At 36.7% G+C, this 27,022-nt stretch overlaps 1 protein-coding gene across 5 annotated transcripts in view; it reads right to left on the bottom strand.

The window, feature by feature from the left end:
* LOC100333709 (leucine-rich repeat transmembrane neuronal protein 4) overlaps positions 1-27,022 on the bottom strand; it is a 470,001-nt gene that overhangs the window by 279,722 nt on the left and 163,257 nt on the right. For 3 of the 5 annotated variants that reach the window (XM_073910049.1, XM_068223094.2, XM_073910048.1), the window contains exon 2: positions 2,027-3,617. In XM_073910049.1, coding sequence (XP_073766150.1) covers positions 2,071-3,591 — 1,521 coding nt within the window. In that variant the 5' untranslated portion in view covers positions 3,592-3,617 and the 3' untranslated portion in view covers positions 2,027-2,070. The remainder of the gene's footprint in view (positions 1-2,026; positions 3,618-27,022) is intronic. The other 2 variants (XM_017357406.4, XM_073910047.1) reach the window with 1 other exon arrangement.

Here is a 27,022-nt window from a genome sequence, read left to right on the forward strand (position 1 = left end):
CTTGTTACAGGTTTCAACATTATTCGGTATAACTTATTATGTTTCAACGGGAAGAAAAAATGGTTTGGAACAAGTAAAGGGAGGGTAAAAAATGACAGAACTTTTTTTTTGGGATGAACTGTCCCTTTAATGAAAAACAAATTTCCATATAGTATCTCAAATTGTAATTACAAAGAGATAAAAATAGCCGATATACTAAACGTGTGCCTGTTACTGCTTTTTAGACTTTACAAAAGCTTACATCTCAAACAATGTTGTCTATAAAACAAGTTTATAATGAATTTGACACATTTTCTGGTGCATTTTATATCAAAATACCCCTTAAAACTGGATATATTTTGTTATGTGCTGTACTCTACATTAAAAGATGCATAATTATCTGTATCCTAACATATGTTGTGCATTAGCAATATGCTTAACCTTTGGTTTTATACTGTAGTAGTAGAAATGCTTAGTCAAGCACATAAATCACCCAATATCACTGTGTTTCACATTAGCGTTATGAGTTGTTTAAATGCAGGGTTCAGTTGTACAGTTTCCATTTACGGATAAAAAAAAAACATATTCACACTTGTCAAAAGGCTGAAAAACACATCAACAGGAGCAACAAAAGGGGCAAAGGACATGATGGATGCTAACAACAACAAGACCATAAAGCGAATGAATCAACACGGCAACGATACACAAGTGGAAAAGCACAGCCCCTCGTGTACATTTCACAATAAAGCACTAAAATGAAATATCACCTTTTACTTCTATCACTGTGAAGGCAAAACAAATAAAGCCTCTTAGTCATACACTTCTGCTTTACATTCGTTGGCGAACTTCATTAATTCGCCCTAACAATTATTTAATCTAACCTTGTTTCCCAGGATGTAGTTGCCATTATAACTTCTTTCAAGGACACTAGCTTTATCATATTTTCGAGCTTCTGAAATGGATCCCTTGGGATGTTCATTACTTTCAATGGGAAATATCCACAACCACCACAAAGATTTACCTACAATCCACTGAATCAACAAAACAAGTGGACATGATGGCAGTCCCATAAGTTAGATGCCCTACAGATCTCACCCTTGTTCTAACATTTCCATGATGGTGATGATCCTTAAGATGACCTTTGCGGAGAGCCGTTTATAATTAGACCTGCAGACACTGAATCTATTTCCACTATGAAGATTGCCTTTGCTTTTGCTGCTCTAGGGCTCGAAAAGAAATGTACTTTGTATTGTGTATGTACTCTGACTCCCCCGAGTAGCTGTTTCACAGCAAAAGGCTTTACGTTTATTTTCTCAAGCTCCTCTATGCCTGGACCTGTGCCTTATCATATTTCACGGGGAGAACCTATGCCACTGAATAAATTATTTCATGCAATTGCTCAACAAATGTCAAGCAGCCATAAGTAGCCATGTGGTGGGATTAGGATATAAGGATCAGCAATGTGTACCTTTAATTAAGTCCTGAACTAATGAATTGTTCGACAAATTGCATGATTAAGGAAAGTCTCTTCAACCTCTCAATAATCAGGTCACTGCTACCTTGAAACCAAAATGAGGCAAATATTTATCTTGGAACCAGACCAATATATTTGTTCTTACATTTCGTCAGTCTCCTTTCTCCTTTAAACAAGCAGTCGCAATTTATCTGACTCAACGGCCCTTTGCTCGGGGTGTTGCATGTTGTTGATAATGCAAAAACACACAGAGGATAGGAAAGGAGCAATGCACTGAGACTTGACCCAGTATGTGAAACTGAACGTTATTTGTAAGAATAAAAGAATAGACATTCCCCAAATCAGTCGATACAAACATGAGCAGGTGTTTTTGGCTCGAGGAAGGTTTATCTTACTACTGTATATCTGATGTTAAAGAAGTAAGCAAAACTTTGATTACAAGACTGAGAACATATGACTCAAGTTGCCATGCACTGACCCATGTTTCCTACCCATCAGGGGAACAGCTAGCAGCGGAAAAAAAGGGGGGAGACAACACACTTTTTGCCTCACTCACATAGACTGGACATTTACCTCTTATTCCCCGCAGTGGTAATGGATTTTAGGAGGGCGACGGATCATACCTCACATTCTCGGGAGCCGGAGATGGTGTAGGTACAGGGTCCTGTCCCATTGACCAGTACGTCCATGGTTTCTGAGTTTGTGGGTTTGTAGTCCACATAATATTCCTGAAGCGGAGAGCTGAGGGTGCGCTCTGTCTCCCGTGCCTTTTTCCGGCGTTTTCGCACCATGGAATGCTGCTGCAGTTGCTTCATGCTGCTGGGATAACGCTTCCAGGAGACATAGATCACTAGCAAGATCATGGCCACGGATAAGAAGAGGGCGACACTGCCGGCTATTATCTTGTGGAATGAAACATGCTCAAAGTCCTGCTCAGGGACAGGTGGGGATGCTGCCGTCGGAGACGGTGCAACAGCATTGTTCCGAGTTATTTTCTCATTTACTCTGAACATAGTGGGCAGGGGGAAACGTTTGGCTTTGGATGGGGAACTTACAGTAGAGGACATCGTCAGATAAGGGGTTGGGGTTGTCTTGCAAATTCCATGCGTGTCAATGGCCTCTATAACTTTCTCACCCTGAATCTCCTTCGGTCCTGCACAAATCATGGTGGTCTCTTTGTTCCCCTTGAAGTTCCTCAGCCAAGCTACAAGAGGGCATAAGCTGGGGTTGCATTCCCAAATGTTCCCTGCAAGACTGATGGTAGTAAGCGAGATCCAAGCCGAGATGGCCTCTTGAGACACGTTGCTTAATTTATTAGAGTCCAGATTAAGGGTCTGCAAGTTAGGGAGACACTGGAAGATGCTCGAATCCAACACCTGCAGGTCATTCCCGGAGAGATCCAGCTTTTGCAAAGAGGTCCAGGTCCATGTAATTCCCTGGGTTATCGACTTTATCCGATTCCATTGCAGATACAAAGCACGGAGGTTGTTCAGCCTTGGGAAATGAGAAAAATTGATCTTTGAGAATTGGTTGTGCTCCAAGTGTAACTCGGTCAGTTTGAGAAGCCCCGCAAATGCATTACGAGTTAGACTTCGCAGTCTATTATACCCCAAATCAAGGAACTCCAGATTTCGACAATCCTGAAACACTCGCATAGGAACCGTCTTGAGGGAGTTTGATCTGATGTGGAGACTCAACAGTTTGCGCAAGCCTTGAAATTGATTTGGCTGCAGGATTTGAAGTTTGTTGTAGGAGAGGTCCAGGTTGCGTAGGTTGGGAATCGAATGGAACGTGCTGTTTTCCAAATGAGTGATCTTGTTGGAGCTGAGAATCAACTCCTTTAGTCTTCGAACACCCTGAAAGGCTTGTTTGTCCACTCCACTGATGTAGTTGTGGTCAAGGTACAGCCAGACTAACTGGCTGAGGCTGGCAAACTGACCAGCCCTGAGGTTCACCAAGCTGTTGTACCGCAGAGAAAGTCCCTGGCATCCAATGGAAACGTTCTTTGGCACATCGCGGAAGGCATTTGACTCACAATATACTATTTTGCCATCGCAGCGGCAGCTTCGGGGACATGGTTTCTCTCGGACTCTGCCTTGGGATGCCAAGAGCCAGGCCTGCACGAGCAGGGGGATCATCAGCCAACGGGATCTCACCAGGGACCCTGCATTAAACACAAAAAGAAAGAAAGGATGAGCCATAATTTGGTCAGTACTCCTCCTTGTTTGGCATTACAGTTAACTGATGATTACTTCCTTGCAAAGATTAGTTAATACATAATTAGTCTCATTTTGCATCAGAGTATATAGTAAATCTTCACAGAATAATATTTTGTATATACAGTTGAAGTCAGAATTATTAGCCCCTCTTTGATTTTATTTTTCTTTTTTAAATATTTTCCAAATGATGTTTAACAGAAGGAAAAAGGACATTTTCACAGTATGTCAGATAATATTTTTTTCTTCAAGAGAAAGTCTTGTTTTATTCCGGCTAGGATAAAAGCAGTTTTTATTTTTATGAACCATTTTAAGTTCAAAATAATTAGCCCCTTTAAGCTTTTTTTTTTTTTTCAACGGTCTACAGAGCAAACTACTGTTATACAATAACTTGCCTAATTACCCTAACCTGCCTAGTTAACCTTATTAGTCTAGATAAGCCTTTAAATGTCACTTTAAGCTGTATAGAAGTGTCTTAAAAAATATCTAGTCAAATATTATGTACTGTCATCATGACAAGGTTAAAAAAAATCAGTTATTAGAAATGAGTTATTAAAACTATTATGTTTAGAAATGTGCTGAAAAAAGCTTATTTTTGTTCAAAAGAAATTGGGGGTAAAATAAACAGGGGGCCTAATAATTCAGGGGCGCTAATAATTCTGACTTCAACTGTATAAGTATGAATTTATGTGCTGCTTCAAGTGGGAATTTTATTTACCTTCTTTTTCGTTTGGCAATAATGAGATTATTATGCAAATGGCCCTTGTAGCGGAGCATTTGGCGTTCTTAAAATTATGTCAGGCTCAATTGATTTTCCTTGCTTATTTCATGTACTTTAATTACAAACGAAAGCAAATATACACATTCATTTTGTGGCAACCAAAAAAGCAAGACACTCAAGAGTAACTTGACTTGTTTTTTTATTAAAATAATGCAGAAAAACAGTACTTCCCCTAAAGGTTTCCTCAATAATCATAATTACACTGCCTGTGTGGTAGAGAATCCAGACTGTTAAAATAACAGATCGCGTCTCCTCTGCTCATGGTCAACAGTATGACATTATCACACAATATACAGTTGAAGTCTGAATTATTAGCCCCGCTTAGATTTTTTTTTCCTTTTTAAATTTTTCCCAAATGATGTTTAACAGAGCAAGGAAATTTTCACAGTATGTCTGATAATATTTTTTCTTCTGGAGAAAGTCTTATTTGTTTAATTTCGGCTAGAATAAAAGCAGTTTTATTTATTTTTTTTTTATTTAACATTTTAAGTACAAAATTATTACCCCTTTTAAGCTATATATTTTTAATAGTCTACAGAACAAACCATCATTATGCATTAACTTGCCTAATTACCCTAACCTGCCTAGTATACCTAATTAACCTACCAATAAAATAAGAAAACAGAACAGAAACAGAAATTGAGGGAAAATTTTTACGGGGGTGTGGTGGTGGGTGGGTGGGGGGGGGGGGTTAATACAGGGGGCTAATAATTCTGACTTCAAATGTACACAAATAAATATATTCAAAGATTACTGTGTCAACCAAGAAAGAAGATAGAAACAAAAGCAAGACAGCAACATTGAAGAGAGAGAGAGAGATAGATTGGGCCTGCATGTCCTTGTGATTGTTTTGTTCTCTAAATGAATAAGGGTAGAATCAAATGTGCATTGCTTCATGATAAAAGCCCTAAATCCTTGTGCAGTATCCAAAATCTTAAAGCACTCCAGCTGGGTGAAAAATATACATGGTCACATTCCCTTTACTGAAAATTCTCCCTATCTTTGGTGTGCTGATGACAAGTAGTGATGAGATGTTATGATTCATGAGTCAACTTTTTTAAAAATCTGATGAATCATTTAATCCAGTTCACAACTGAATAATTTGCGATTCGAAATGATTCATTCACAAATTAAACTGATGTGGTTCTCCGGCTCAACTAACTCACTCAATGAGCCGGTCACGGAGGTTAACAGCTCACTAGAGAAGAAGATAATTAGTGAATAATGATGTAAATCTAGGTCTTTTCATTACAAAGCTATCTGATGAATCAGAATACAGTGCATGAGTCAGACTATTTTTGTGATACGTTTACGGTGCTTTTGCGCTCTTTTTGGAGCTTGAAAGCGTTACTGTAATTGCACGGAAAACCCAGCCTTTCCCTTTCTGTGCTGCCTGGAAGAAATATGGGTTTCACAGTGTAAATAAATGACTATTTTAAGAGAGAAGATTTGAAATAAATGACAACATCTTTGCCAATCGATGAAGGACAATGAACATTTCCTTTCCCCCCGTTGGCTGGCTCAGTGTCTCTTTATGCTTTGTTATCTGATTGTTCTTCAGTTTGGGCAAAAATGAAGCTAAGGGTGTGCCAAAGTTGATAACAGTCCTTTCTCTCCTGCTCTCGGAGCAAAAACCGGAAATTATTGGTTTATCTTGAGTGGCCAACACAAAAGGCTTACCATCTGATCCTTTAATCATATTACAACTATTGAGTACATATAAAAGTGATCGTATAAATGCTCAATGGTGAGCAGCAATGCGTTTGAATCCTCCGGTCTGACCACTGTTTACTAGCCTCCAGATTCAGATCTAATCGAAACATTTTGTGTAGGTCAATTGAATGAAACGGGCTAATCTAATAGTCTTGAAGACAGAGCGTAGGCTGGCCGAACAACCTGTTATCTACAGGACAATCAGTTCAGTGTGGCATTACAAATTGCCTTTGAATTCATTTGAAATAATGAGAGAAAAACACAGTCCCTAATCTTCTTTTGAGGAGTCTCGAGTTATAGCACAAATAAGTCATGTTTATTGTGTAGCTTAAGGCCTATTTACGTATTTTAAGTAACTGTCTATGTTGCTGTATATTTTAAAGTGCTATAGTAAAAACACAGTACAGTGCTTCCCACAGGTTTGAAATATACTTGAGGTGGTAGCTCAGGGGCGGACTGGGACAAAAATTCAGCCCTGGCAATGTAGCCACACTAGCCCACTACCACAACAGCCCCACCCACAGTACCACACATTCACTACTTCTGGTGTACAGATGGTGAAATAATAGCAGTACTATACGTAATAGATATTTAAACATTTGGGGCTCTATTTTGACGGTCCATGCGCAAAGCGCAAAACGCAGGGCGCAAATGCTTTCAGGGCGTGTCAGGACGCGTTTTTGCTAATTTAAGGACGGGAAATCTGCCTTGCGCTTCGGCGCATGGTCTAAAAGGGTTGAGTTTATTTTCTTAATGAGTTATAGGTGTGTTTTAAGAATAAACCAATTACAGTCTCATCTACCATTCCCTTTAAGAGTCAGCTGCGTCGCGCCAAGAGAGCATTACAGGACGCAAAGTAAGTCTAAGTGGAAAAAATGAGCATTTCACTAGCAAACAGTTAACAGTTGATAGTTTTTTTTTAACAGAAAACCGTTAAACAGAGCATCTACTGCGTGAGAATGAGGATAATGGATCCCTTTCACTTTCGCTCTTGGATAGGGAAACCTTTACGCACAGACATCAATTAGTCTATAAATAAATACTTTTGTTTGTTAAGTGCAAATATTCGTTTCAAAACTATTTCTAAATTCAGTTCTAATATTCAAATGAATAATAATAGCAAAATGTGTTATATCCTAAAACACATGCTGTGCCCCATATGGTCTAAAACAGGTGGGCAAATCTAAGCTTGTTTTTAATAAAAAAATATACATATGGATATAATAAATAATACTGCTAATAATAATAATAACATTATACAAAAGCAAATTGTTATGAATGAACTGAAAAAGCCTCCCGAGATGAAGAAGACATAAAAGCAGTGATTTTTCATATTTATGTAGGCTAGAAAATAATATGTTTTGTAATATTTTAATCCTTTATATTTATATTCTATATCTATTCTTATTATATCCTATATATATCCTTAATATTTAAATTTTTTCATATGTAAAGATATTTGCCTATTGCTCTCTTGTGCGTATTAAGCAGTGCGTGAGCGAGGCGCAACTCTGCGCCGCAGTTTAGACCGGGTTAGTTTTGGTCTAATGAAAAATCTATTATAGTTTCTCAAAATAGCAACGCGCCAGCGGTCCGCCTCAGAACGCCTAATGAGCCACAAATGAGCGCTAATGCATTTGCTATTTAAACAGCGTAGCGCAACGCCTCAAAACAACTCTTGCGCCAAGCTTAAATTACCAAAAGACTACTGCGCCACGCCTTGCGCCACACTGCGCCGGGTGTATGATAGGGCCCTTGATGTATGTGACTGAAACAAAAACAACCTGTTTATATCAAATTTATACATATGTAAACACTAAATAAAAAATAATCTGTGCATCTTGTCGAGTCCGTTGGCTGTCTGTTAATACCGTTTGTCTGCTATAACTTATATTAGGAGTAACCTGTGAATGTGCACACACCTTTACACACAAATGGACATGCAGCACTAGCAACACTTCAGCATAATTTTATTCACAAATCACTATATATGTCATTCTCTGCAGTGTCTCTGCAGGTCATTTATTGCCACTGTCTATATGTCGGCTTCTTGTATCTAAGTTGGCATTGTACAAATTGTCTGATGCTACATCTTCTCAACCCTTTTAACTCTCTCACTTATTTGGATCACTGCTTATGCTAGGCTATGCCTCATTATTCTTTTGAATAATAAGGTGCTTATTAAACAATTATAGGTGACCTAATGAATAAATATTAATAATTATGACCTAATGTAGAGTCTCTTGCTGCACGAAATCAGGCAGCCATCGCCGATTGGGCCAAATGCTTAACATTTATTATTATTATTTTTTTATTATTATTATTACTATTATTATTATCCTCATCATCATAATATCACATCTAGCAATAGATAAAAGCTGCCTGCATGTAAAAACAATACACATAAAAAAAAATAAATAAATAAAAATGAGCGGCCCACATTTAAAAAATGGTCCGGCCCTTCTGGCAGTTTCCAAAATTGCCAGATGGCCAGTCCGTTCCTGTGGTATGGCCATTTATGTGAAGCTGCTTTGACACAATATACATTGTAAAAGAGCTATACAAATAAAGCTGAATTGAATCGAATTGGTAGCTGGATTGAAGCACACCTTTTGCACACCAATAAATAATGTTATTTTTCACTATATTATTATTTATTATGACATTGTTATACACCTTTTCTTTTTAATGGGCTAAAGTTATAAAAAAAAAGGCTGTTGAAATAAAATAAATCCACTATTTGTCATACTTTTATGTTTAGTAGCCTTGTTGACAGGTAAAAGCTGCTCTCTCTCTCTCTAAAGTTGCTTTATTGGCATGACATTTACAGTATTACCAAAGCATTTTAGTTATATATAAAGCATATAATATATTAACATGATTAAATCAATAAAATATACAGCAAATGAGAAACAAATAACACAAAAAATACACAATATTGCTATATACATACATATATATATATATATATATATATATATATATATATATATATATATATATATATATATATATATATTATATATATTATATATATATATATATATATATATATATATATTATATATATTATATATATATATATATATATATATATATATATATATATATATATATATATATATATATATATATATATATTATATATATATATATATATATATATATATATATATATATATATATATATATATAATCATTACAAAAATAAAAAGTGTAGATTTAAATAAGGCAAATTAGTTGATTGCCATTTTTAATGGTGTACAGATATTTTGCAGCCATTATATTTAGTTTTCTCCGAGTTTATAGTAAAGTTTATCTGAGTTGTTTAATAAATAATAATGTAATGTTTCTCTCGCGACTGTGCATGCGCAGTCAGATGCGAAAAGGTAATGCAAATAACGGCAACCTAAAAAAACCAATGTAAAACCCAAATCCTGGAAATTTTAGGAGATTCTAAAACTACGACCCAAAGCATTTTGCCACAAAAGGCGCATCTCTGCGGGTCGGCATAGCACATGAGATTGTCTATGTGAGTGCTGATGAACAGCAGTAGAAAACTAGCAGAGCAAGAGAAGAGTTTCCACTGGAGCAAGACTAGAGTTTCCACTGATTAATCAATCGCGAATGTTTGGCTTTTCGTATGCTGATACAAAAAAAAAAAAAGTGTAAAAAGATGATAATAGTATTATGTTTCACCAGCAAATATATTTGGGCGGATGTTAATATACCAGAGAAGCCCGCTTAAGTGAAAACTACATGAGGGAGGCACTGCAGTATGTTCATAACAGAACCCTATTAGTAGCTTTACTGCCAGATGTCCTTCTCTAGTCCTACACTCACTGGCCACTTTATTAGGTACACCTTATTAGTACTGGGTTGGACCCTCTTTTGCTTTCAGAACTGCCTTAATCCTTCATGGAATAGATTCAACAAAGTACTTGAAATATTCCACAGAGATTGTGGTCCATATTGACATGGCAGCATCACACAGTTGCTGCAGATTTGTCGGCTGCACATCTATGATGCGACACTCTGGCATAAACAAGGCATTTGTGCCCACAGAACTGCTGCTCACTGGATATTTCTCTTTTTTGGACCATTCTCTGTAAACCCTAGTGATGGTTCTGCGTAAAAAACCTAGTAGAGCTGCAGTTTCTGAAATACTCAGATCAGCCTGTCTAACAACCATGCCACGGTCAAAGTCACTTAAATCACCTTTCGTCCCTATTCTGATGCTCGGTTTGAACTGCGGCAGATCGTCTTGACCATGTCTACAGGCCTAAATGCATTGAGTTGCTGCCAGTTGAAATTTGCGTTAACGAGCAGTTGGACCAGGTGTACCTAATAAAGTGGCCGGTGACGGTGATTGTAGTTCACACTGTGAAATAAAAACAGATACGCAAACTTACTAAACTAAAACAACTGTCTCAAGAAAAATAAGAAAGAAAAGTACAAACAAGCCAACAAAGATTGTTGCGCTGCTCGTGGTTGCCAGGGCATTTCTATGGGGTCGTTATGGTGTTTTCAAAATGTTGTTACTGTACTGGAGGTTGTCGCAATGATGTCCTGGTCGTTTTTAGAATGTGCTTGCTAGGGTGTTGTGAGTGCTTTAGAACGTGGTTTCTATGGTGTTGTGAGTGCTTTTAGAATGTGGTTGCTATGGTGTTGTGAGTGCTTTTAGAATGTGGTTGCTATGGTGTTGTGAGTGCTTTTAGAATGTGGTTGCTATGGTGTTGTGAGTGTTTTAAAATGTGGTTGCTATGGTGTTGTGAGTGCTTTTAAAATGTGGTTGCAATGGTGTTGTGAGCTGTTTAAAATGTGGTTGCTATGGTGCTGAGAGTGCTTTTAGAATGTGGTTGCTATGGTGTTGTAAGTGCTTTTAGAATGTGGTTGCTAGGGTGTTGTGAATAATTTTAGAATGTGGTTACTAGGATGTTGTGAGTGTTCTTAAAATGTGGTTGCTATGGTGTTGTGAGTGCTTTTAGAATGTGGTTGCTATGGTGTTGTGAGTGTTTTAGAATGTGGTTGCTATGGTGTTGTGAGTGCTTTTAGAATGTGGTTGCTGGGGTGTTGTGAGTGCTTTTAGAATGTGGTTGCTAGGGTGTTGTGAGTGCTTTTAAAATTTGGTTGCTATGGTGTTGTGAGTGCTTTTAGAATGTGGTTGCTATGGTGTTGTGAGTGCTTTTAGAATGTGGTTGCTAGGGTGTTGTGAGTACTTTTAGAATGTGGTTGCTAGGGTGTTGTGAGTACTTTTAGAATGTGGTTGCTAGGATGTTGTGAGTGTTTTTAAATGTGGTTGCTATGGTGCTGTGAGTGCTTTTAGAATGTGGTTGCTATGGTGTTGTGAGTGCTTTTAAAATGTGGTTGCAATGGTGTTGTGAGCTGTTTAAAATGTGGTTGCTATGGTGCTGAGAGTGCTTTTAGAATGTGGTTGCTATGGTGTTGTAAGTGCTTTTAGAATGTGGTTGCTAGGGTGTTGTGAATAATTTTAGAATGTGGTAACTAGGATGTTGTGAGTGTTCTTAAAATGTGGTTGCTATGGTGTTGTGAGTGCTTTCAGAATGTGGTTGTTATGGTGTTGTGAGTGTTTTAGAATGTGGTTGTTATGGTGTTGTGAGTGCTTTTAGAATGTGGTTGCTATGGTGCTGTGAGTGCTTTTAGAATGTGGTTGCTAGGGTGTTGTGAGTGCTTTTAGAATTTGGTTGCTATGGTGTTGTGAGTGCTTTTAGAATGTCGTTGCTATGGTGTTGTGAGTGCTTTTAGAATGTGGTTGCTAGGGTGTTGTGAGTACTTTTAGAATGTGGTTGCTAGGATGTTGTGAGTGTTTTTAAATGTGGTTGCTATGGTGCTGTGAATGTTTTTAGAATGTGGTTGCTATGGTGTTGTGAGTGTTTTAAAATGTGGTTGCTATGGTGTTGTGAGTGTTTTAAAATGTGGTTGCTATAGTGTTGTGAGTGCTTTTAAAATGTGGTTGCAATGGTGTTGTGAGCTGTTTAAAATGTGGTTGCTATGGTGCTGAGAGTGCTTTTAGAATGTGGTTGCTATGGTGTTGTAAGTGCTTTTAGAATGTGGTTGCTAGGGTGTTGTGAATAATTTTAGAATGTGGTTACTAGGATGTTGTGAGTGTTCTTAAAATGTGGTTGCTATGGTGTTGTGAGTGCTTTTAGAATGTGGTTGCTATGGTGTTGTGAGTGTTTTAGAATGTGGTTGCTATGGTGCTGAGAGTGCTTTTAGAATGTGGTTGCTATGATGTTGTAAGTGCTTTTAGAATGTGGTTGCTAGGGTGTTGTGAATAATTTTAGAATGTGGTTACTAGGATGTTGTGAGTGTTCTTAAAATGTGGTTGCTATGGTGTTGTGAGTGCTTTTAGAATGTGGTAGTTATGGTGTTGTGAGTGCTTTTAGAATGTGGTTGCTATGGTGTTGTGAGTGTTTTAGAATGTGGTTGCTGGGGTGTTGTGAGTGTTTTGGAATGTGTTTTTTTTTTCACATTAGAATCCTCATAGATCGCTCAAAACACTATTCACTTTAATGTAAAGCATTTTAGGTTTTTAAATGGTCCATGTGTTGCTCAGGGAGGTTTAGAGCAGCCTAATTAGAAAAAGAGAGACAGGTAAATCAATTTAGCCTCTGCAATATAACCAGCTACACAGAGCACCACCTTGGGCAAGATCACATAAAGTTATGCAAAGGTACGCAAGGACACAAGGAGCAAATGTACAAGCCAATAGGGTTTGCATGCAAATTCTCTAAGTTTTAATTAACTCTCACAGCGTAACGGCTGGAGTCACCCTCATGAGTCATGCTTTACTTACAAAAAGCCCAAACTTGAAAACCTCCATTTAATTTGTCTTCCGCTGCATATATGCATGATAACATAAGTGCATCTTGGCCTCCCCCACCTTCCTGCATCCAATTCATCACGATAAAGGAACGGCAGCCAAGATGCAGTCAAACAGTGCGTGTAAACCAGCCCTTGATCTTAGAGCTCATTCATCATGCCACCAACATTAAAACACATCCACATCCAGGTCTCGCAACCACAGTCTCTGTAAAGCCTTTTTTTCTGTGGTAAAAGCAATCTCACCAACTGCATGCTAGATTCCCACGGGAAAGAAATATCTAAATGAAATCCCTTTATTATCGCAATTGTTTTTCCTACACAGCATAGCAATGACACAGAGAGTAAAGAAAGACTCTAAACTCTCAGCTTGTTATCCTATGTAAGACTCGGTAATCTTATATATGCCTTTGGCATATCTCAACGTCTTAATATACAATGTCAAAAATCAAACTCATGTGTAATCAAATTCTCCCAAGATCAAATCAACTGTGTTGTCCGCAACCATTCTTATAGACATTCAAATCTGTATTCAATAAGGGAAAGTATTACAATCCCTTGAAGCACTGTAAGTGACAACAAAGACTATAGAGTACACAAGACATGTCACTCGCATTGTTTTCAATGGGAAAAAGTGTAGCGATCAATATTGGAATAGAGCCCCGCCTTCTAGTACAGGAGCCAATCAGCGATCACTATAGACTGAAGATTCACTGGGGGAGGGGCTTGAACTAGATGTGACTTTCTGTGGATTTTGTGTGATTCTAGCATTTAGAAATTAAATTGAAGAGATAGTTGTTGTTTAGTTTCATTGGTGATTCCAAACATGAAATCATAAGCTTGGCAAACTATTTAAACAGACTGCCTGAGCATACTGCCTGAGAGGCGTTTCAAAGATGTGAAATGTATCTCTTTGAAATGTATGTGAAATGTATCTGAGATGTATCTCAGATGTATCAGATTTGCAGATTCATGAAACAATCAGTGAAATAACTTGCCTTAAAGAGACTTAGGTGACAATTAAATAAAATTAAAGGTTAATGAATAAACTCAGCGGCCACTTTATTAGATACACCTGTCCAACTGTTTATTAGTGCAAATTTCTAATCAGCCAATCACATGGCAGCAACTTAATGCATTTAGGTATGTAGATATAGTCAAGAAAATCTTTTGCAGTTCAAACCGAACATCAGAATGGGGAAAGAAAGGTGATTTAAGTGACTTTAAATGTGGCATGGTTGTTGTGCCACATGGGCTAGTCTGAGTACTTCTGAAACTGCTGATCTACCCATCTTTAGGGTTTACAGAGAATGGTCCGGAAACGAGAATATATCCAGTGAGTGGCAGTTCTGTGGGAGCAAATTCCTTGTTGATGCCAGAGGTCAGAGGAGAATGGCCAGACTGGTTCCAGCTGATAGAAAGGCAACATTAACTTAAATACGCTACAACTGAGGTCTGCAGAAGAGCATCTCTGAACGCACAACAACATCCAACCTTGAGATGGATGGGCTACAGCAGCAAAAGACCACACAAGGTGCCACTTCTGTCAGCTAAGAACAGGAAACTGAGGCTATAATTTGCACAGGCTCACCAAAATTGGACAACAGAAGATTGGAAAAAAGTTGTCTGGTGTGATGAGTATCGATTTCTGTTGCGACACTCGGATGGTAGGGTCAGAATTTGGCATCAACAACATGAATTCATGGATCCAACCTGCCTTGTATCAATGGTTCAGGCTGGTAGTGGTGTAATGGTGTGGAGAATATTTTCTTGGCACACCTTGGGCCCATCAGTACCAATTGAGCACTGTGTCAATGCCACAGCCAATAAGTATTGTTGCTGACCAGGTCCATCCATTTATGACCACATTGTACACATCTTCTGATGGCTACTTCCAGCAGGATAACACGCCATGTCAATCTAATCATCTCAGACTAGTTTCTTGAACATGACAATGAGTTCACTGTACTCAAATGTTCTCCACAGTCACCAGCTCTCAATCCAATAGAGCACCTTTGGGATGTGGTGGAACGGGAGATTCACATCATGGATGTGCAGCCGACAAATCTGCAACAACTGCGCGATGCTATCATGTCAATTTGGACCAAAATCTCTGAGGAATATTTCCAGTATCTTGTTGAATCTATGCCACGAAGGATTAAAATTAAGGATTAAGTTCCCGGTACTAGTAAGGTGTACCTAATAAAGTGCCTGTGATTGTATGTAATAATTTATTTCAAGTTGTTTGTTTTATTCACAGAAACAAAAGTTTACTGCAAAACATACACACATTTTGAAAGTGTAGAGACATGATCATGTCATTTGTGGCGTTTCATGGGAGCGGATGGGGTTAAAGATATCTTGACGCACTTGGTGACTCTGATTGGTGCAATTTTCTGTACAGCTTCATGGGTAGTGAAGTTTGTTTTGCATAGATTTTTGCTATTACAGAATTGTTTTAAAAATAAAATGATGACATATAGAAGCAAAATAATTTACAAAGCGTTTATGTATCTCAGATGTATCAGATTTGCAGATACATGAAACAATCAGTCTTTTTATTTAATAAATAAATAAATAAATAAATGCATTTATTTCTAAATAATAATTTTTCCAGTTAACAATTTTTATAAATGACTGAAATATACATATCTGTCTATATTCATAATCCCTAATTTGACATTGTTTTGTTATTATAAAAAAAAATCTACACATATATTTAGAATTTAATTTTTTTTTATTTACACACAGACACAGATATATATATATATATATATTTAAAAAAAAAAAAAAATATATATATATATATATATATATATATATATATATATATATATATATATATATATATATATATATATATACATATATACATATATATATATATATATATATATATATATATATATATATGTGTATATGTATGTGTGTATATATATATATATATATATATATATATATATATATATATATATATATATATGTATATATATATATATATATATATATATATATATATATWTTTTTTTTTTTTTTTTTTTTTTTTTAAATCTACAGTTATTTTAAAAAGTGTTACACCTGAATTTAAATTTATTTATTTAATTTATTAATTAAATTATTATTTTTTTCTTTAAAGAAGAAGAAGAAGAAGAAGAAGAAAAAGAAGAAGAAGAAGAAGAAGAAGAATTTTCTTTCGGCTTAGTCCCTTTATTAATCTGGGGGGCCAAAGCAGAATGAACTGTCAACTTATCCAGCACATGTTTTATGCAGCGGATGCACTTCCAGCTGCAACCCATCACTGGAAAACACCCATACACACTTCTTTATACTCATACACTACAGACAATTTAGCTTACCCAATTCACCTACACCACATGATTTTGGACTGTGGGAGAAACTGGAGCACCGGGAGGAAACCCTAGCGAACACGAGAAGAACGTGCAAACTCCACACAGAAATGCCAACTGACCCAGCCGGGGCTCGAATCAGCGACCTTCTTGCTGTGAAGCGATTGTACAGCCCACTTCGCCACCGTGCTGCCATAATAATAATAATAATAATAATAATAATAATAATAATAATAATAATAATAATAATAATAATAATAATAATAATAATAATAAAAGGAATCTATTTTAAGTTTTGATTTCATTTTCATGTCTTTGATTTACCTCTTCAATTAATTTATAAAAAATTTTTATTGGTTTGTGTGTGTGTGTGCATGCAATTAAGTTCAGCCCTATTTCACATGAAGTGTTGTACATTGAGTGTTGCTAATTAATTTGTTACCAGCAAGTACGGTTCAACCTAGCTATCTGTATCGGCAAAATCCAATATCAGTCAACCTCTAGACCTCATACCGTAGCTCACAGCAGATCTGTCAATAAAGATTTATTAGTTGAATGTTTTTTTTTCCCCTGGAAAACAATTGTTCTGGTTTACAAGTAAGCAACATCATTCTTCAAGGATGAATTAGATCTTTACCTACTTCCTAATGGAATTCAAGTCACTGCATCTGCATACAATAAACCACAAGCATTTCAAGTACACACAACATCACCAGAGCTCGGTGGAAAAACTATATAACCGTAACGGTGGCCAACTTTTCAGCGCTAATCCCATCTGTGATTCGTTTCTGCACGAGCAAGAAAGTCATAATCCCAAAACAGCAGTGCTAATCTCAAGCAAAGATAATCTGACACAAAATTGAACAGCTCTGAAGTAATCCCATCACATTCGCATGCAGCAGCCACAAAAGAGATTTCACATCTCAGCCTCTTTTTTTTTACTATCATTATTCCTCCTATCAAACTTAATGATATTTCTATTACCCCCATTTTAATTTCCCCAGACAGCACAGGTCAGAACAGAGTATGCCGGAAACAGAGACCACTATTCCTGCGTCCGTTTCTCATTGGCTGACATGTTTCAATCTCTCTCCCTGGTTATCTGTTTTGACACCGTCTCTATTACCAAGGAAAGCTCTTTGGCATTTAAAGTCCTCCTCAAATCAAAATTAAAATTTAAGAGTGTCAGTATGAAAATTTTAGTCTTAAGGTTATCTATAAACTAGTGTGCTGATACTAAAGATCAGTGGCATTCCAGTGGGGGAGTGGTGGGGGTGTTGTGGAAGGGCTTTGGGGCTTTAAGCCACTGATGTATTGTCAAAAGTCCCTGATCTTTTGGAATATGTTGCACTTACATAAAAATTGGTTGTATGACAATGTATTTTGTTATGTAAGTGCTAACCACATACATCACAAGCTCCACTTAACGCATTGTTTGTGTCATGTAATTAAATAGTCAGCTGTTCAGCAGTACCGGTTTCTACCTGCAGGTGGGAGTGGCACTGTTGTCACATGGTGTTAAAAAAATCCCGTCATCATAATTCAAACTGAATAGTTTTAACTTCTGAAGTTTAATGTTTGTTTTCACAGTGTACAATGTGTGTAGTTTTGGTGAAATAAAATAACTAATCGATCAAATGTGTATCATATCAAGGTTAATACATGCAAATTAGTCAGAAATACATAAATTGTACTAGCTTTCTACATATGATATAGATATCTAGACGTATTTATCTAGATATGATATGGCACATCTGTTTCTGTAATAGTTAAATCACAATGAGTTAATGCATCTAGCTTATTATTTTATAGCTTCTATTATAACATGCTATATCAGTTAGCACCGAATTATAAATCGACTTTATTCTTATGAAAATACCTAAAATGGCTGGAAGAACACATATAAACCATTTACTGTTGCAATAGTGTAAATTATCAGTTAAAGCCGTATCATGTTTATTCAGATCTTATTTTCATTAATTTAACTACAGCAATAGCAGATAAAAAAATAAATCCATGTACACTCAACAATATATGGCTTGACCAGAAGAGGAAAATAGATGGCATAACTACTAGGGATCGTGAAGTTTTCTCAACTCCGTGTTTCTGCATGGAACAAAACTGTTGCAACTTAAAGTGATGCCAACTGAGTTTGCATATATGGAGCAACGGACTTGTGCTTTCCAGATGCACCAACTAGTTAAAAGAATGCCACGAGTGCCCAAAACAGAGAAAAAGAAATAAAAAATAAAAAAAAATACTAAATTAAAAATACCAAACAATTTTGTTAAATAGTTGATCAAAAGCTTCAGCAGCCTTTGAATATATTTCTTCACTGTAAAAGGAAAATACTTAGCTATTATGTAACTTAGATTTACATTAGACAAACACTACTTATTTATTTATTCATTTATTTATTGATTTTTATTTTTATTTTTTTATTTTTATTTTTATTTTAATTTATTTAAAAATACTTTTAAATTTATTTATTAATTTGTAATTTATTTTAAAATATATTTTCATTCATTTTAATTAATTTACATGTAATTAATTAATTACAATTTTTTATTCTATATGAATTTATTTAAATTTTATTTTTTTTAAATTAAATTCATTTTATTTATTAAAAATTAATTAATTAATTAATATTTACTTAAAATTTATTTATTTAAATTTGATTTTATTTTATTTTTTTTATTTTTTATTGACATTTATTTTCAGTGTAAAATTATTACTTTTTAAATGCCAACATGTTTTCAATTATTTTTAAGTCTAAAGAGAAATGGACTTTTGTTTTTTTGTTTTTATTATTTTTGTTTGTGTCATATTATTTGGTCATGTGATTTTTCTAAACTAGCAGTGTTTTGAAATGAATGAATGCATAATAAGTGTGATAGTCGTGATTATTCCTCAGACTATTATCGCACAACCAAACTCTCTAATTGTTGCATCCCTAATAACTACACAGAGTCAGAATAGCCTATATCACTGGGAAATTCAAAACTAAGTCTGTTACACACGCACCATTATACATTTCATTGAAGTGAATGCCACGTAGTACACCAAATAGGCTCTTAATGATTTAAAGAGTGTAAACATGCTTTCTGTTGGTGTGAATAAAGTCTGGTTTTGCAATAATATCACACAAACCAATATAGCGCACACACACTCACACAATCTGCAGACACAGTAGCATGAAGGGGCTCATATGCATGAAATGACATGAACCACAAATTGTATCTGACCCATTGAATTACACTGAATGCTGTATTTTAAAGTTGAGGCTCTGCACTGCTATTATAGACTGTGGCTGCCATGAGTTTGATGCGCTTTAGTTTAGCAAATCTTGCCATGTCCCAGTCTGCTCACTTATAATACACCCTAAAATATGTACTCTTTTTGTGGGAAAAAGCATACTTTTGTGTGTGCTTCTGACAGGAGAGTAGGCATGCTTTGGGATATAATACTTAATCATTAATGTACTTTTCGGTTGCTTAGTTACATGCCCTGTCAATCATCTATTCAATCCTTTTCCACATTTTGTTTAGAATTGCATTGGACATGTACTGTAGTAGCCCATATATCTGCCATTTCTGGGTCTTTTGTGTAGCAAAATGTTTGCGGATATGATTTTATGTAGAGAAATAAAAATGTTAATGACCAAATGTGTCCTTATAAAAGTCAACACAAATTGCTGCAAATAAAAATCATAATGTGGACAATATGAAATATTACATATTAATATATAATATTATATATATATATATATATATATATATATATATATATATATATATATATATATATATATATACACACACACACACACACACACACACATATATATATATATAAATATATATATATATATATATATATATATATATATATATATATATATATATATATATATATATATATATATATATATATATATATATATATTAAATTAAATTATTAAATCTGGTTAACTAATAATCATTCAAAACTCTTCACCCAAACCTGTAAACCTGTAAAACTTTTTATAATACTGGTAGTTCTTATCAAATTCGAAGGCAGCCTAGAGCGCCATCTGCCATTACAAACTAGTCTAGAGCTCCATCTGCTCTTAGAAACTAGTCTAGAGCACCATCTGCTCTTAAAAACTAGCCTAAAGTGTCATCTGTCCTTAAAAACTAGCATTGCATGCTGTTAGTTGAATGCTATCCTTAAAACGAGCATTGTATGCTGTTAAAGACTAACTATAGAGCACCATTTGATGTTAAAAAAACAGCTAAGGGCACATTCTGCTGTTAAAAACTAGCCTAGTGCACCATCTGCTTTTAAAAACTAGCCTAAAGTGTCATCTATCCTTAAAAACTAGCCAAGAGCATTGTATGTTGTTGAAGACTAACTATAGAGCACCATTTGATGTTAAAAACCAGCTTAGGCCACATTCTGCTGTTAAAAACTAGCCTAGCACACCATCTGCTTTTAAAACCAAGCCTAGTGCACAATCTGCAGTTAAAAACTAGTCTAGAGTGTCATTTGCTCATAAAAACTTGCCTAAAACATGGTCTGCTATTTAAAAACTGAACCTAGTGCGATGTGGTGTTAAATTTAACAACAGAGCGCCATCAGTTGTTAAAAAATAGCTAAAAAACAGCAATCTCCTGCTAAAAGGAAACCTAGAGCATTGTCTGCTATTCAAAAATAAGCCTAGAGTTCTGTTTAAAGCTAACCCTATAGCACAGTTTGCTTTTAAAAACTAGACTAGAGCGCCATCTGCTGTTTAAAACTAACCCTAGAGTGCTGCCTGCTATCAAAACGTAGCCAAGAGCACTGTCTGCTTTTAAAAACTAGACTAGAACACCATCTGCTGTTAAAGGCCAACCCTAGAGGGTTGTCTACTGTTAAAAACTAGCATAGAGAGCTCTCTGCTGTCAAAAGCTAACCATAGAGTACCGCCTACTGTTAAAAACTAGCCGAGAGGGCCGTCTCCTCTTAAAAAAGTAACCTAGGGCATCATCTACTATTAAAAGCTGAGCCTAGAGGTTCTGTCTGCTGTTAAAATCTAGTCAAGAGACTCACTTGTGGTTAAAAGCTAACCCTATAGCGTGGTTTGTTTAAAGCTAACCCTAGAGCACCCCCAGCTGTTAAAAACTAAGTTTAGAGCGCCATCTGCTCTTAAAAACTAGCCTAGTGCACAACTTTCTGTTAAAAACTAAACCTAAAGCTCCATCTGCTGTAAAAACTAAGCCTAGAGCGCCATCTGCTGTTTAAAACTAACCCTAGAGTGCTGTCTGCTATCAAAAAGTAGCCTAGAGCACCGTCTGCTTTTAAAAACTAGACTAGGGTACCATCTGCTGTTAAAGGCCAACCCTAGAGGGTCGTCTACTGTTAAAGACTAGCATAGAGAGCTCTCTGCTGTCAAAAGCTAACCATAGAGCAAAGTCTGCTGTTTAAATCTAGTCTAGAGCGCCATCTGCTGTTAAAAGCTAGCATGTTGTTTAAAGCCAACCCTAGAGCACTGTTTGCTGTTATAAACCAAGCCTAAAGCACTGTCTGCTGCTGGGAACTAGCCTAGAGCGCCATCTGCTCTTAAAAACTAGCCTAGTGCACAACCTTCTGTTAAAAACTAAGCTTATAGCTCCATCTGCTGTTAAAAAACTAAGCCTAGAGCGCCAACTGCTGTTAAAAACTAAACCTAGAGCACCATCTGCTGTTAAAAACTAAGCCTAGATCACCATCTGCTGTTAAAAACTAGCCAAGAAAACTGTCTCTTTTTAAAATTTAATCTGCCGTTAAAAGCTAACCTTAGAGGGCCATCTGCTGTTAAAAACTAGCATAGACCACACTCTGCTGTCAAAAGACTAGAAGGCTGCCTACTAATAAAAACTAACCTAAAGCATCGTCTGCTTTTAAAAACTAGACTAAAGCACTGTCTGCTTTAAAAAACTAGACTAGAGCACCATCTGCTCTTCAAAGCTAAACCTAGAGTACCGCCTGCTGTTAAAAAGTAGCCTAGGGCATCATCTGCTGTTAAAAGCTGACCCTAGAGGGCCGTCCGCTGTTAAAAACTAGTATAGAGCACCGCCTGCTCTTAAAAAGTAGCCTAGAGCGCCATCTGCTGTTAAAAGCTAACCCCTAAAGGGCCGTCTGATGTTAAAAAATAGCAAAGAGCGCCATTTGCTCTTAATAGCTAACCCTAGAGCACTGTCTGCTTTTTAAAGCTAGTGTAAAGCGCCATCTGCTGTTAAAAGCTAACCCTAGAGCACTGTCTGTTGGTTAAAGCTAACCCTAGAGCAACGTCTGCTGTTAAAAACCAAGCCTACAGTCCCAACTGCTGTTAAAAACTAAGCCTGGAGTGCTGACTGTTGTTAAAAACTAGACTAGAGCAACATCTGCTGTTTAAAGCTAAACCTAGAGTACTGCCTGCTGTTAAAAACCAGCTAAGACAACCGTCTGCTCTTAAAATGTAACCTAGGGCATCATCTGCTGTTAAAAGCCAACCCTAGAGGACCGTCTGCTGTCAAAAACTAGCATAGAGTGCCATCTGCTGTTAAAAACTAACCCTAGAGCCCTGTCTGCTGTTAAAAACTTACCCTAGAACTCTCTCTGCTGTTTAAAGCTAGTCTAGAGCGCCATCTGCCGTTAAAAGCTAAACCTAGAGCACTGTTTGTTGTTTAAAGCTAACCCTAGAGCAACGTCTGCTGTTAAAAATCAAGCCTAGATCCCTGTCTGCTGTTAAAACTAAACCTGGGGCACCATCTGGTGTTAAAAACTAGCCTAGAAAGCCATCTGCTGTTAAAAGCTAACACTAGAGCAACGTCTGCTCTTAAAAACCAAGCCTACAGCCCCATCTACTGTTAAAAACTAAGCCTGGAGTGCCATCTGATGTTAAAAACTAGACTAGAGCACCATCTGCTGTTTAAAGCTAAGCCTAGAGTACTGCCCGCTGTTAAAAACTAGCCAAGACAATCGTTTGCTCTTAAAATGTAACCCTAGAGGGACATCTGCTGTTCAAAACTAGCATAGAGTGCCATCTGCTGTTAAAAACTAACCCTAGAGCATCATCTGTTGCTTAATGCTAACCCTAGAGCACTGTCTGCTGTTAAAAAATAAGCCCAGAGCATCACAAAGTAGTTAAACACCCTGGTAATTTTGGAATACTCTTTTCAACATATTATTATTTAGTACACGCCAATTCATTTTTCAAATACTGTATTGAGAAAGGAAAAGTATGCTAATTGTGTCACAGCATCTAACTGGTGGAGCTGTGAAATATGAACAGAACACTACTGGCTATTTTGTAAAGGGGCGGAACTCCTCAATGTCTTCGAAACACAGCTGCGCATTTGAAGGCCCTTCAGGGGACCTTTAATAATGAACTGTTGACATGTCCAGACATCTTCAGTGTGATGTGGTATTGGCAGACAGGCAGAGAGAGCGACAGAAGGGAGACTTGAGGAATTAGCTCAGGGTCTTATCCTTTCTGTAGCGCCAAGGTACTTAACAGGAATATGACAGTAAGTACTTGTTCTTCATGCTGGGCCATTATAATATTTCCTTACAGCTTGTTTTAGCTTACCAGCGTGGGACAATAGTATCAGCATAACCGAGTGACAGATACATGCTACTGACAATGTTGATGTTACTGGTAAATATTGCGACATGCATTTCCCTTCCGCTCACTGCATTCACAGCGCAGTTAATGCCACAGACAGAAATAATAGACTAGCAAGAAATGTTAATGACATATTTAATAGATTTTTTTTTTTCATAATACACCCGGAATTTAAATACTTAAAAAAACATTATAGATCATGAAAAAATTGTTTTGCATATAGAATGATAAATAAATATATAAATAAATAATCATTATTTTATTTAAAAAATAAATATATAAAAAAAAATTTAAATCCCGGGCCACTTTATTAGGTACACCTGTCCAACTACGCGTCGACACAAATTTCTAATCAGCAAATCACATAGCAACAACTCAATGCATTTAGGTATGTAGATATAGTCAAGACGATCTGCTGCAGTTCAAACCGAACATCAGAATAAGGAAAAAAGGTGATTTAAGTGACTTTGAACGTTGCTTGGTTGTTTGTGCCAGACGGGCTGGTCTGAGTATTTCAGAAACTGCTTATCTACTAGAATTTTCTCACACAACCTTCTCCAGGGTTTACAAAAAATGGTCTGCAAAAGAGAAAATATCCAGTGAGCAGCAGCTCTGTGGGCGCAAATGCCTTGTTGATGCCAGAGGTCAGAGGAGAATGGCCAGGCTGGTTCCAGCTGATAGAAAAGCAACAGTTTTAACAGCAACACTAAATAACCACTCGTTACAATTTGGCATCAACAACATGAAAACATGGATCCATCCTGCCTTGTATCAATGGTTCAGGCTGGTGGCGGTGTAATGGTTTGGGAGATATTTTCTTGGCACACTTTGGGCCCATTAGTACCAATTAAGCATTGTGTCAATCAATGCCACAGCCTACCTGAGTGTTGTTGCTGACCATGTCCATCCCTTCATGACCACAGTGACCATCTTCTGATGGTCCTACTTCCAGCAGAATAATTTAACATGTCATAAAGCACGAATCATCTCAGACTGAGTTCTTGAACATGACAATGAGTTCACTGCACTCAAATGGCCTCCACAGTCACCAGCGCCCAATCCAAATGAGCACCTTTGGAATGTGGTGGAACGGGAGATTCGCAGCAGACAAATGTGAAGCAGCTGTGTGATGCTTTCATGTCAATATGGAGCAAAATCTCTGAGGAATGTTTCCAGTACCTTGTTGAATCCATGCCACGAAGGATTAAGGAAGTTCTGAAGACTGGGTTCAACCCAGTGCTAGTAAGGTGTACCTAATAATGTGGCCGGTGAGTGATTTTATTTATTTTTTTTTTAAAAAGTTGTTTTACCGAAAAAAAAATATATATGTATAATTTTTCCCTGGATACTTTTTAATGAATTGTATGCTTATTTACATTTTATTCAGCACTATTGTACTATAAATAAACCTAATTACTGTAATAGAAAATATATGCATCATGTCAACTCCAATAGCCTAGTGGTTAAGCGCGCAGATAGCACCACAGCGACCAGAGTTCGTTTACCGGCTAGAGGTCCTTTTGCCAGCCCTTCCCCATCTTCGGCCAATACTTTCCTGTCTGTAACCTTCACTGTCTTCTCAATTAAAGGTGAAAAAAACCCTAAGAACCGCTTTAAAATGTATGCATTGTTTATATTAATAACTGTAAGTATAACTTTATACATCAGGGCAGTATTTGTTGGATGTATTGCAAATAAATTAGGTGTAAAAACATTTCTGTCCACAGATGATGACTGTCATTTCTGTTATACAGCAATAAGATTTTATGTATGTGCTGTCTTTATTTATTTATTTATTTATGTATGTAACAATACGTTTTAAAAAATCTGAAACATATGCACTTTCTTCAAATAGCTTTTTCTTCCATGGAGTGCTTTCAAAATAATAAGGTTGTAAATAAAGGACTGGAATGCATTCCACAAGAAAATGCAATGTCATGTTTTTAGTCTAGTTCTTTTTTCTTTGAAATGACTTCTATCCCATCCAACAAATACTGCCCGGATGTATAACATTATATGTGCAAGTATCAGTCTAAATACCAGATTCTTTATGGTGTTTATCTTTCTTAGCATTTCCCGTTTCTTAAAAACATTCTGGTGAAATGTACAGCCGATGTTATTCTGTGTTCATGTTTTGTTCATGCTGACATGCACCCCAACATTTCCTCTGAAGGTCTGATGTTATTTTATTTTCAATCTTTCCTCCAGCATGTGCAATGTGAGCAGAATGAGTGTGAACTGGCCGAGTGGAGCGAGCAGCAGCACATACACCTGTGAGGCTCAGAAATGCACATCATCTGCACAGAACAGCCAGAAACCCCATAATGATGACAATGCTCATATTCTGAACACAAGCATCGCATTGATGCAGCCCATTCACTCACACACACAAACACACACACTTCCTCTCATTTCATTAAGTCACACTTTGAATGAATGACTTTCCATACGGCACACAGGGCGGTCCCTGTGAAAAGAGAGGAGGCGGGGTGTTATTTATGATCTGATTATGATTATTTATGATTGGGGAAAAACCATCTGCGCTATCTAAAAATGACAGTATGACTTTTTTTAAAGGCTTATATTAAGGTGACATCCAGTCAAAATACATAATAAAAAGGGGAAGACAAAAAAAAACAAGACCTCTGAGCTCCAAGAAATATGATTGACCGCAAATATAAAAATCAATCAGTAAATCACAGCTTTCCTCTAAGACAGCATCATTTGATCGGATGCATCTATCAATTTTGTTCTTTAAGGATGCAACTGACACTCTTCAAGAAAAGCAGAGTTATTATACGAGTCCCACACACTGAACTATGGATGTTCCTGTAATTCCTAAAATCTCAATCTGACACACACACACACACACACACACACACACACACACACACACAAGGACACAATACAGTGCGCGGCTGCACAGAGCCTCTCCAACAGGACAACATCTGAGCATCACATAGAAACCAATCAGATAGAAAGACAGCCTGTTGATCATCGATTCAAGCACAACACCGGTGTAAAAACCAATTATTCGGTGGGATATAAATAGCATGCGTGCAC

The sequence above is a fragment of the Danio rerio genome, chromosome 8 (genome assembly GCF_049306965.1).
Source record: "Danio rerio strain Tuebingen ecotype United States chromosome 8, GRCz12tu, whole genome shotgun sequence".
NCBI lineage: Eukaryota > Metazoa > Chordata > Actinopteri > Cypriniformes > Danionidae > Danio > Danio rerio.